We start from the raw sequence: 13,731 nt of genomic DNA on the forward strand, positions 1-13,731 counted from the left end.
TTGACAGAGATCACAAGTAGGCAGAGAGGTAGGCAGAGAGAGAGGAGGAAGCAGGCTCCTCGCCGAGCAGAGAGCCCGATGCAGGGCTCGATCGCAGGACCCCAGGATCATGACCGGACCTGAAGGCAGAGGCTTTGAGCCACCCAGGAACCCCTCTTTCAGTCTTCTTTTAAAACAAACAGTATACATCTTGAATTTTCACATAATCTTTCACCAAGGGTAACACATTGCCTAACTTTTAACATTATAGATGGATAAAAATGCTCTTCTGATTAAGTTTATCTAAATTGAATCATAAACTATGTCTTTTGGGGGGTCTCACTTTTTGCCTTAAGCATAGTTTGTGTGATTTATCCATGCTGTTTATCCAGCACAGTAATTTATTAATCTTTCTGTGTAAATATACTACAAACAATCTATTCTATCATTACTGCCTGCTGTGGACTTTTATCTTTTTCTTTAGTGAATACACAGGTGCATTGTTATTGGGTATATTCCAGAGATTAGATCTGTACAGCCTGTTACCCAGAGCTGTTTACCCAGAGTGGCTGAAGCAGCTTATAACCCCTCCCGGAGTATGTAAGAATTCTAGTTGCTCCCTAGCCTTATGTTTAGTACTGCCTGTGTCTTTCAAGATTCACATGCAGTTCTAAAAGAATAACAGATCCTGTACACTTTGCCCAGTTATTCTGCTAGCATTTTTCTGGGGTTTGTGCAGTCCTGCATCTGCTCTTTGTTGTCTGAGTATTCACCTTCAGTCAGGTTTTTTGTTTGTTTAAGATTTTATTTATTTATTTGACAGAGATTTCAAGTATGTAGAGAGGCAGGCAGAGAGAGAAGAGGAAGCAAGCTCCCTGCTGAGCAGAGAGCCCTATGCAGGGTTCAATCCCAGGACCCTGGGATCATGACCTGAGCCAAACGCAGAGGCTTTAACCCACTGAGCCACCCAGGTGCCCCAAGTTTGTTTGTTTTTAAGATTTATTTATTTGATGGAGGAGCAGAGAGCCCCACATGGGACTCAATCCTAGGACCCCGGGATCATGACCTGAGCTGAAGGCAGATACTTAACCGACTGAGCCACCCAGGTGCCACACCCTCAATCAAGTAGTACCTGTGGAGCTTCCTTACCCATGCAGGAAGAGGGCATATAGCTCCAGAGAGGTGCTGGGCTTGCTTTGCCCATTTTCCAGGACAACAGGGGGACTGAGCAAGTTTTTTTCTTCAACAAAGATAAAATAAATTCAGAGCCCAGGCCAGTGGGCTTATATTTCCTACCTGAACCTTTCATAAGGGTGAAGCCACTTGAACCTGGAAGTCAGATATACATGTAAAAAGATGTTTCTTTTAGTCACATATCTAAGTATAATATAGCAAGATATTTGGGGGTTTAATTGGCTTGATTACCAGAAATGAAAGTCTAAGAAACAAATCTTTTAATAGGTATCATTTCTTTGGTGTTTTACCAAAGAAATGAACCTGTGCACCAGAGTATATTAAATTATTAAATACTGTTTATTTCCTAGAACTACTAGAACTACCTGCTGGTACAGTTCTTGATTTATGCACTCGGTATCTTGGGTTATAGCAAAAGTCAAATGGTACTGTTTGGATAAAAAAATTTTATGGAAGGATTTATTTATTTTTTTTTTTTAAATATTTTTATTTATTTGACAGACAGAGATCACAAGTAGGCAGAGAGGCAGGCAGAGAGAGAAGAGGAAGCAGGCTCCCCGCTGAGCAGAGAGCCCGATGTGGGGCTTGATCCCAGGACCCTGGGATCATGACCTGAGCCGAAAGCAGAGGCTTTAACCCACTGAGCCACCCAGGCGCCCCTATGGAAGGATTTAAAACCAAGTCAATTTTAAAAAGTAGTAAAAACAAGCAAACTTGTAAAAAATTGTCATTTTGCTCTTCTAGCCACACCTTTGATTTATTTTTTTTTTTAAAGATTTTTATTTATTTATTTGACAGAGAGAAATCACAAGTACACTGAGAGGCAGGCAGAGAGAGAGAGAGGGAAGCAGGCTCCCTGCTGAGCAGAGAGCCCGATGTGGGACTCGATCCCAGGACCCTGAGATCATGACCTGAGCCGAAGGCAGCGGCTTAACCCACTGAGCCACCCAGGCGCCCCTCACACCTTTGATTTAAATAAGCTAACTCTAGTTGTAGTAAATTTCATGCTTGAATTTTTCAAGGAGCCAGGAGTGTCATTTTTATTATTAGTTATTAGTTATAATAATGCTTTGTGCCCTTTCATTTATACATGAAAGACTGTGTATGTGGAGATGGGAAAGGGCCTTTACTTCGGAGCTCTGATAATCCCTCTTACTGCTCTGAAAGGAGATTTAGTAGAACAGTGTGAAACTTTATATATCATTAGCAATGCTATAGATCCAATCCAAATTCCTGCTTTTCCTGTTTGGCAAATATTTGTTACCAGCAGAAAACTGTTGGTTAAAGAATCACTATTTTATAATACCATGAAAAGCTGATATTGAAGTATATGTGAAATATGGGCAGTGTAACTGACTTTGATATAGTAGGAAACCTGCCCCTACCTCCATAGACTGATTTGACATTTTATTCACTACCACCACCCAAGAAACCAACAATCTGCAAGCAGGGAAGGAAAACTTATTCACTTGTGGGAATTCAGTTAAAGATGATAAGATGCTCTAATAGGTAAAAGGGAGAGTAGAGAATATGAAAAGCCTATTTGAAGTTTTAATTATTTTCTTGGTCTCTTTTTAAAAAGATTTTACTTATTTGAGAGAGTGAGTACAAGAGGGACAAGCAGACTCCCCACTGAGCGGGGAGCCCAGCGTGGGGCTCAGTCTCAGGACCCTGGGATTATGTCCTGTGCTGCAGGCAGACACCCAGCTGAGCCACCCAGGCACCGTTCTTGGTCTCTTTTTAGAAGATACTAGGATAAAGGTAATTAGCGGATCAAAAATACCTCTCTAAGCACTAAAATTGATGAAACCAGCTCCTATAGTGAAAGTTTATTTATGTGATATATAAAAAAGAATGATAAATATTACCAGTTTATCGTTCCATAATTCTGTAGTTTGGTTTTAACTCCTCCATAAAGAGTAAAAAGATTTGAGATTAGCTAACAAAGCACAATACAACCTAAAGGATTCAGGAAGGCTAGAAATAAAAGGATAGGTAAACATGACACAATTGCAAGTAAAAATGAAGAAGGGGGTTACATACATGTCTGTAAAAATAGAATTCAGACCCCCCAAAATTTTTTTTAAGACACACACAGGAAAATACTATGTAACACCAAAGACCACAGTTTTCAGGGAAGATGGCTATTACTAGCTGTGCAGTTTCAGACACTTCAAAAGCACAGTAATAGGCTTGATCATATCTCTCAGTTTAAAATAGATCTATGTACCAAACCCTGAACATTCAAAATAGAAAGTACATGTTTTTAACAGTTATGAGACATTCATAAATATTAACCATATTTAAGCAACAGACACTACCAGAACTAACACAAAAACTGGGGCCCTTTCACCTGGAAAGTAAAAAACATTCTATTAGATTTATCTAGCCTGGTTGCAAATGAATTAACTATTACTGAATTCTTAATATCCCACATAATAATAATATTAACATGGACATTATCATTAATGGGCCAATGTAATATAAGATTAAGGTTCATTATACTCAACCTTTCATAAAATAAAAATTGAGTATATTTTCCTACTTGCTATTCTTACAATTCAACAGACCAATTAAAAAATAGACCTTTCTCCATAAGAAATATACAAATGCCCAATAAGCACTAGAAAAGATGTACAGTATCATCACGGAAATTAAAATCAAAACCACATTGAGATACCACTTGATACCTACTAGGAAGACTACAATCTAACATGTGTTAGAAGGATTTGCAGAAACATTGCAAGTGGCAATGTGAAATGGTACAGCTACTGTTGAAAATAGTTACCATGTGGTGTAGCAATTGTACTCTGAGATATATATCCAAAAGAATTGAAAACATTCATCCAAAAAGTTGTATATCAATGCTCAAAGTAGTCTTATTGCTAAGAGCCAGAAAGTGGAAATAACCCTAATGTCCTCTCACTGAATGAATCAAATGTGGTATATACAAAGGAATGTTAATCAGCTGTAAGAAGGAACAAATACTTGCACATGCTATGTGGATGAACCTTGGAAATGTTCTGCTAAGTGCAAGAAGCCAGACACCAAAGGCCACATAGTGTATGATTCTATTTACAGGAAGTGTCCAGAACAGGCAGATGTAGAAAGAAAGTAGATTTGTGGTTGCCAGGAGAGGGGAGGTTGAATGCTCTGGGGTACAGGGTTTCTTTATGGAGTAATAAAAATTGGTATAATTCAGAGTTGTACAACCATCACCATTAAGAATCTGAACTGTAGGGGCACCCGGGTGGCTCAGTGCGTTAAAGCCTCTGCCTTCGGCTTAGGTCATGATCCTAGGGTCCTGGGATTGAGCCCCGCATCAGGCTCTCTGCTCAGTGGGGACCCTGCTCCCCCCTCACTCTCTGCCTGCCTCTCTGCCTACTTGTCATCTCTGTCAAATAAATTAAAATTTTAAAAAATCCTTAAAAAAATCTGAATTGTATACTAAAAAGGGTAGATTTTATGTCAACTGTATCTCAAAAGAGAAAGGCACTAACTGTATCTGCAGAAATCATCTACCATCTCTAGGACTCCAGGGAACAAAAGGAAGTTGAGGTTATCAGAACCTCCCATGAACCAGAATTTAGGTCTTTAAGAAGGGGTAGCTTCCGGCTGGTCTTTCTAAAGGGGGGAAGGATAAGACAAATTTGGGCAGTACCTTCAAGGAAGCAAAGCAGAAAATCTGCAGAGTATAACCAGCCTCCCCTGCCAGATGAAGGGCCATGGCTAGGCACAACACTGGTAGGAGTCTTCACTGTCTTTTCCTTCTTCTAGAGGAATCCAATTGCAAGATCTAACAAGGATCCAGGTGTAAAGCCAAAAAGTGGTTTGCATTATCCTGGCTCCAGAATGTGGAGTCCTCCGTATCATGCATGAACTTAGAGCTGAGAGACAATAGCTTAATAAGTCCAATCAGCATTTAGCAGGTCAAATCAAAGAGGAATCAATAGCCCTCATGTGTAAGTGTATGTAAACAAAAGCAATTAAAAGTGTAACATTGCCACAACATGGGACTGAGAGGGTATTATGCTAAGACAGAGAAGAACAAGTGCCATGATTTCACTTCTATGTGGAATCTTAAAGTGAACAAGAAGGAGAACAGACCCACAAATATAGAGAATAAACTGATGGTTGCCAAAAGGGAAGGGGGGTAAGGGAATGGGCAAAATGGGTAGAGCGGGGAGGACATAGGCTTCTACTTGTGGAATAAGTAAGGGGGACAAAAGGTACAGCATAGGAAATATAGTCAAGGATACTGTAATAGCTTTGTATGGTGACAGATGGTAGCTACACACTTGTGAGCATAGCATGATACACAGACTTACCAAATCACTGTGTTGCACACCTAAAACTAACATTGTGTGCCAACTTCAATTTAAAAAAGAATGTAAAAGGGCACCTGGATGGCTCAGTCATTAAGTGTCTGCCTTTGGCTCAGGTCATGATTTCAGGGTCCTGGAATCGAGCCCCACATAGGGCTCCTGGTTCAGTGGGGAGCCTGCTTCTCCCTTCTGCACTTCCCCTGCTTGTGTTCCCTTGCTCTTTGTCAAATAAATAAAATCTTAAAAAAAAAAAATGTACAACAGAGGACTTGATGTACAAGGTAGTTATGAAGAAAACTATAGAACATCCCTGCAAAGTAAATTTAGAACAAATGGAGAACATACCATGATGACAGGAAGACACAAGGTCAACAAGATGTCACTCTTTCCAAGTGAATATAGAAGATAATGATTAGCTTCCACTGGGAAAGGCCACCCAACAAATAATCTAGAAAATAGGGGTGCCTGGGTGGTTCAGTCCTTAAGTGTTTGCCTTTTGCTCACATCCTGATCCCATGGTCCTGGGATCAAGCTCCACATTAGGTTCCCTGATCAGCAGGAAGCCTGCTTCTCCCTCTCCTACTCCCCCTGCTTGTGTTCCCTCTCTTGCTGTGTCTCTGTCAAATAAATAAACAAATATTTTAAAAAGAGGAGTGTCACTAACCTTATCAGATAATGGAACATGTTTTAAGCCTTTATAAATAACACAGAATGGCACGTGAATAGACAAAACAATGGAAAAAAATTTTTTTAAACCCAGAAATTGATTCAAGTGCATTTGGAAATTTAGTGAATGGTAAAAATGGCATATGTTAAATCAGTGGTAACAATAAATATTTAAAAAGTGGTATTCTCACAACTAAATAGCCATATGGGAAAGGGTAATACTGGCTTCATCTCTTACGCTGCACATCTAACTTTCAAATGGATTAGAGATGTAAACATTAAAAAAAAAGTCCCAGAAGAAAATGTAGATAAATTCCTTGATAATATGGAAATTATTTTCCTAATTACTTCCTAACCTGGACTCAAAATCCAAGGGAAAGGTGTGGAAAAATAATGAAGTGTTTATATTCCAAAGATATTAAAAATATTCAAGGAATACCAATTTTCAATTGTACAAAAACTAGAAGAGGGAGTATTTCCAAACTCATTTTACAAAAGCAGCATTACCCTGGTAGTAAAACCATATAAGAACACTACAAGAAAATTATGGACCAGTATCCCTATTGAACACAGATGTAAAATTCCTCAGTTTTAGCAACCAAATTCAATACATTAAAAGGCTTACACACAGTGATCAAATGGGATTTATTCCAAGGTTTCAAGGATGGTTCAACCTCTGTAAATCAACATGATACACCACATTTAACAAAAGGAAGGATAAAAATCCTATCTCAATTGATGCACAAAAAAACCATTGACAGAATTCAACATCTGTTATAAAAGTGCTCAACAAGGGCGCCTGGGTGGCTCAGTGGGTTAAGCCGCTGCCTTTGGCTCAGGTCATGATCTCAGGGTCCTGGGATCGAGTCCCACATCGGGCGCTCTGCTCAGCGGGGAGCCTGCTTCCTCCTCTCTCTCTCTCTCTGCCTGCCTCTCTGCCTACTTGTGATCTGTCTCTGTCAAATAAATAAAATCTTAAAAAAAAAAAAAGTGCTCAACAAAATGGGTATAGAGGTAATGTACCTCAACATAATAAAGGCCATATATGACAAGCCTGCAGCTAACATCAATGTCAGCAGTGAGAAGCTGACATCTTTTCCAGTAAGATAAGGAACAAGCAGGAGGACCTACTTTCCTCACTTTTACTTAACATAGTATTGGAAATTCTAGCCTGAGAAGTTAAGCAAAATAAAGTAAAATAAAATGCACCCAATTTGGAAAGGAAGTGATAAAACTGTATTTGTAGATGACATGTTTTTATATATGGAAAACTGTAGAATCCACAAAAAACCTGTTAGAACTAATCAACAAATTCAGCAAAGTTGCAAAATATAAAGTTAATACACAGGAATTTGTTGTATTTCTGTATACTAGTAACAAGCTCTCAGAGAAATTAATACTCCCATTTACAAATGTATCACAAAGAACAAAATACCTAGGAATAAACTTAACCAAGGAGGTTAAAAAAAAAAAAACCCTGTACACTGAAAACTGGAATATATTAAGAAACTGAAGAATATACAAAGAAATGGAAAGACATGGATTGAAAGAATGTTAAAATATCCATTCTACCCAAAGCAATCTACAGATTCAGTGAAATCCCTGTCAAAATCCCAATGGCATTTTTTCACAAAAAAAAAATAGCAGATTTGTATGGAATCACAAATCCTGAATAGCCAAAGCAATCTTAACCAAAAAAGCTGGAGACTTCACAATTCCTGATTTCAAACTACATTACAGAGCTGTAGTATTAAAAGAGTACAGAATGGGCATAAAAACAGATAGAATAGAGTGCCTGGAAATATATCTACACACATATGATAACAAAAGAACCAGGAATATCCATAGAGAAAGGCCTCGTCAGTAAATGGTGCTGGGAAAACAGCAACCATGTGCAAAACAATGAAATGGGACCACTATCTTACACCATCTACAAAAATTAACTCAGAATGGATTAGAGACATGTAGGACACAAAACCAAAAAACTCCTATGAGAGGGGCACCTAGGTGGCTCAGTCGGTTAAGTATCTGCCTCTGGCTTAGGTCATGATCTCAGGGTCCTGGGATTAAGCCACACATTGGACTACCTGCTCAGCGGGGAGTCTGCTTCTCTCTTTGACCCTCCCCCTTCTCATACTCTGTCTCTCTCTCTAATAGATAAATGCAATCCTTAAATTAAAAAACAAAAACAAAAAAAAACTCTTAGGAGAAAACATAGTTGGTAAGCCCCTTGATATCTGTCTTGGCCATTATTTTTTTGATGTAACAACAAAAGCAAAAGCAAAAATAAGTGGGACTAATCAAACTAAAGAGCTTAGGCACAGCAAAAGAAACCATCAGCAAAGTGAAAAGGCAGCTTATGAAATTGGAGAGTATTTGCAAATCACATATCTGATAAGGGTTAATGTCCAAATTATATAAAGAACTCCAACTCAGTAGAAAAAAAGAAAAAAGATGGGCAGAGGATGTGAATGTTCATTTTTCCAAAGATGACATACATATGGTCAACAGTCAGGGGACTACCAAACCACAATGAGCTGTCACCTCGTAACTGTTAGAAATGGTTATGATATATATATAAAAAGTGTTGGTGACAATGTGGAGAAAAGGGAACCCTTATTTGCTGTTTGGGAGGAATGTAAAATGGTGCAACCACTATGGCAAACAATATGGAGCTTCCTCAATTTAAAAATAGAACTACCTTGGGGCACCTGGGTGGCTCAGTGGGTTAGAGCCGCTGCCTTCGGCTCAGGTCGTGATCCCAGGGTCCTGGGATTGAGCCCCACATCAGGCTCTCTGCTCAGCAGGGAGTCTGCTTCTTCCTCTCTCTCTGCCTGCCTCTCTGCCTACTTGCGATCTCTGCCTGTCAAATAAATAAATAAAATCTTAAAAAAAAAAAAAATAGAACTACCTTATGATCCAGCAATTCCACTTCTGGGTATTTTTTCAGAGGAAGCAAAATCACTAACTTGAAAAGGTATCTGTAGCCCCACATTCATTGCCAGTATTTATAATAGCCCAGACATAGTAACCACCCTGTCCATTAGTGGTTGAGTGCAAAAAGAGAATGTATATATACACAATGGAATAGAGCCTTACAAAAGGAAATCCTAACATTTGTGCCATTGTGGCTAGACCTTGAGGACATTGTACTACGTAAAATAAGTCAGAAATAGAGAAATACCTTATGATCTCATTCACATGTAGAATCTAAGACAAAACACAGAATTCATTGATAGAGAGAACAGATGGGTGGTTGCCAGAGGCAGGGATGGGGGAATGGTCAAAGTGTGCAGGGAGTCAATAAAAACCTCCAATTATGAAATTAGTCTAATTGATACAATGTTCAGCATGGTGACTATAGCAATAATGTATTTTAGAAAGTTGCTAAGGGATTTAATTGAAATCTCGTTGACCCAATTACCCAATCACACAGTGATTCAGCAAGTCTATACACAATGCCTCACTCACCGCAAACGTCGCCAGCCTCCGTCTTCGTACAACACCACTACAAGTCATGGACTGTATTCCCACTGCTGTGCCTTTCATCTCCATGACTTACTCATTGCTTATGTGGAAGCCTGTATCTCCCTCTCCCTTTCCCTCTTAAAGAAATCTTACAAGTCTCCCATCACAAGAAAAAGGAAAAATTCGTAATTCTGTGTGGTGATGCATGTTTATGAGAGCTATTGTGATTTCACAATATAGCAAAGAATTATGTTGTGCATCTGAAACTGGTATGTCAATTACATCTCAGTGTTTAAAAAGAAAAAAATCTAAGTAAAGCCTAATAGAAAAATGGCCCCCAAATAGTTAACAGTTCACAGGAAAAAGAAAAGCAATTGGTTCTTAAGCACTTAAAAAAGTAATGTTCTATCTTCCTCCAAATAAAGCTACCTGATACACTGTAGCATTGTTTATGAGAGACTGGTAAAAATCCAGTTTGACAACATTTTCTCTTGGTGAAGCTATTCGGGGGAAAAAAGCCTCATCGATGTAAGTAGCAGGAATAAAAGTGGTAGAATTCCTATGGAAGTATTGGCATATCTAGCAAAATTATATACTTTTTTAAAGATTTTATTTATTTACTTGACTGAGATCACAAGTAGGCAGAGAGGCAGGCAGAGCTGAGAGCTTGACACGGGTCTCGATCTCAGGACCCTGGGATCAGGACCTGAGCTGAAGGCAGAGGCTTTAATCCACTGAGCCACCCAGGCACTCCAAAATTATATACTCTAATGCAGCAATCCTGCTTCTGGAATCTCCCCCCAAATAAGACTGTCCATTGCAACATCATTTGTAAAAGGCAAAGACGGGAAACCGAGATGTCCATCAGTACATCTGTACAGGGGACCACCGTGGGGGAATAAAAAGGCAAAGGGTATAGTTAAAACAGGTGCAAAATAGTGCACCATATGCTAGCTCTAGTAAGAATGTGTATGCATTGTGTTTACACACACTTATATTTCCAAGAAGAAACAAAAGGATAAAAATATACATGATTACCTGTTTGGGATGAGAACAGACTCCTCTGAATGTACCTGTTTTACAGTTTTTACTCTGCAGTCACTTAAATGTTTTACAGAATTAAATCATGCAAAACAAACCGACCTAAAAATTGAGAGGCTAAAAAAGGGAAGCAAATTAACACAATTATATGTCAAGTTGGTAACATAACCGAATGGAAGAACTTTTTTTTTTTTCCAAGTGATTTTCATCAAACACAGTATTTCAGTTAGAAAACCCTAGTGGATCTATTCTTGTTGACACAAAGAGGCAGAAAGAAACCTTGTTTCTTTCGCAGTCTATGTTAGTCACATATTGACACTGTTAGTTTGAAACTGTTGTATGTTTGTAAATTAAAGCAAATAAATGTGCAAATGTAACCAGGAACTAAGATTTTTCAGTTTAAAGAGAAGGAGCTAAGAGTAAAAAATAAAGTAAAGCAAATACTCATCTTTATATGTGCAGAGGCAAAGATTTTTGCACAAACGTGTATAACAAACCTCAGCCCTTGGCATTTAAAAAAAAATCATAAATCCCTTTATTATCAAGTCCTTAGTGGGATGAGTTCTATAATCTCTTGGTATCCATTTCCCTGAGTTTTCAGTATGTCAGAAAGTTTGGCTGAGGTATTGCTAAGGCTCTCCTCGTTAGTGATCTTACTTTTCACACACCGCTGACAGCTCTAAGGCAGTTCGTCTTCACAACCGCTCTCCTCGACCTGGCTCTTTTCCTTTCTTCTTTTCTGCTACACCTAAATTGTGGACACAGAACTTTGCTGTAGTTTTTATGTTCAAAATTATCAGTAAAATACTGACACCGTTGCAGGTTATTTGTGAAATCTCGATGCATCTTCTAGGGCAGAATTTAAGGTGTGGTGGCAAAAGTATTTTAGGAGTAGTGATACAAGATTACCACTTAAATCACAATAATGGCCTTGGCAGTTGAAGTTGGTATATTCAACTCCTTTTTGCTAATCCAAACCTCCCTTTCCTACACTGCAAATAACTTGTGTGGGGGGTTTTTTTTTTTTTTTAGATGGCTATTCATATGAAAAGGAAGCAATGGAAAATTGGATCAGCAAAAAGAAACGTACAAGTCCCATGACGAATCTTGTTCTTCCTTCAGTGGTACTGACACCAAACAGGACTTTGAAAATGGCCATCAGCCGATGGCTAGAGACACATCAAAAATAAAATTATTTATACTGTTTATATTCTTCAGTGATCTCGATTGAATGATTGAAAGGTAAATACGAATCAGATATTATTAAAAGCAAAACAGAAAGAGTGAATTTAGTTACCTATAAAAACCTTTTCTTTAAATTGTATGGACTAAGTAACATATCTGACTTCTATTTTTACTATAAAAGCCTTTTTGTATTAGTGAAAGAAATCTGTAGGAAAATAAAGTTTCACTCTGACTTAAAATTGCAGTGCTCATATTTATTCTTGCTTAGATATAAGTCATGTTCTCATTACAACTACAGATCAGAATAATCTAGAACACAACATTGAAATCCTAGTTAATAGCCATTAATTTGATAACTCTTTGGAATCCTTTTAAAGAGAATTTATAGCAAAACAGTTGCAGTTCTATCACTAAATTGAGAAAGTCGTTTTGAAATGCTTATTAATGAGCAGTTCCGTTGGATTCTAAATTTGCAAGGTGGTAATGATTTTTCCCCACAGTCCAAACCTGTGTAGAAGTTAGATGGAGTAAATTATCATGAATATGTCATGCCTTGTTGAAATATAGTAGCAAACCAGCCTCATTTTAGAGTTCAGAATTCAAGTTATCATGGAACATTCTAAACTAGGGTAACGATACACTTTTACAGAAGAGACTGGTGTTTAACACAACACCCTGATAAGAGTTCCCTCAGCAGAAAACATCAAGTTCACAAAGTTGAGGTGGTAGTGACTTTCCCAGCCTGTCCTGAGCTGTATCCCAGAACGGAAGGCACGTTAGAACCCAGCCATAAGAGCAGGCAGGGCCCAAGACTTTGGGCTTACCCCCCACCCCAAACCCTCTTTTTAACTGGTCAAAAATTCACTCAGAAATGAGAGAGGAAAAGTGATGTAACTATGTATATAGTCTTTTTCTATATTTTACAAATGTACATCTAATATGCTCTATGTTCACAGAACTGTGGAAAGCCTAGCTACCACAAAAATCTGCAAATAGCTTATCTTTATAATTGCTGCTTGGTAGAACTTCCATCCTCCTAATGGATTACTAAATTTTATTTCCTTGTGTCCTAGCTGGGATTTACAGTCTGATTCCACAAGAGGATTTTCTTTTTCATGCCACCCATACTTCTTACATTCAAGTGAGAACCGGAAAAAAAAAAAAAAGGTTGGGAACAGGTTTTAGGTGTTTTTTCTATTGTATTCTTTAGAGGAAGTATATTAACATAATTTTAACAAAAGATTTTTTTTTTAAGTGACACAGCCCACCACTGGGCCAAATATCTTTTGTTTTGATCGACAGACTTATTTTCCGAAAGAGGCGGACTGATTTTTTACATAAAAATTACTAAAAATCATTGACATAATTGATAGAATACAAAGACAAAAGACCGGTTATCTTTTAAATGTGTTAAAGAAGGCGATTTTCTCTTCTACATTTCACCATCATAGTTTCTTATTAAACAAAATGGTTGAAAACTAAGATGCCAATAATTTTTACTAAAGCGAAGTGCTTCTGTTTATGAATGCAAATAAATTCATAACCAGACAACTCCTCCTCCCTGCCCCCAACTCAGACGCACAAGCAAACCAAATCCAAAACCAGCCAGAGGAAGGGTCCCCCCAAGGTCCCTCCACTGTCCTCCCCAGGCTGAGCCCTTCTCCGAGGACAACATGGGAGCAGTGCTTACCTGCCCGTAGCCCCGCCCGGCCCAGGACTGACTCGTGGCTTCCTAAGATGACTTCACTCCTTTCTGGGGTAACTGGACCAAATAACTTTACTAAGACTATATCTAAATCCTAATGTAGTTTATAATAAATTCCAGTAGTCCCACTGATAGCTTCATATCCAGAGTCATCTAACAATCATCTAT

At 38.4% G+C, this 13,731-nt stretch overlaps 1 protein-coding gene across 8 annotated transcripts in view; it reads left to right on the plus strand.

Moving 5' to 3' along the window:
• WDSUB1 (WD repeat, sterile alpha motif and U-box domain containing 1) overlaps window positions 1-12,097 on the plus strand; it is a 47,135-nt gene extending 35,038 nt beyond the window's left edge. For all 8 annotated transcript variants that reach the window (XM_059167259.1, XM_059167260.1, XM_059167256.1 and 5 more), the window contains one exon: window positions 11,706-12,097. In XM_059167259.1, coding sequence (XP_059023242.1) covers window positions 11,706-11,863 — 158 coding nt within the window. In that variant the 3' untranslated portion in view covers window positions 11,864-12,097. The remainder of the gene's footprint in view (window positions 1-11,705) is intronic.
• Window positions 12,098-13,731: the final 1,634 nt, after the last annotated feature.

Source organism: Mustela lutreola, chromosome 3, assembly GCF_030435805.1.
Source record: "Mustela lutreola isolate mMusLut2 chromosome 3, mMusLut2.pri, whole genome shotgun sequence".
In the NCBI taxonomy this organism is placed as follows: domain Eukaryota; kingdom Metazoa; phylum Chordata; class Mammalia; order Carnivora; family Mustelidae; genus Mustela; species Mustela lutreola.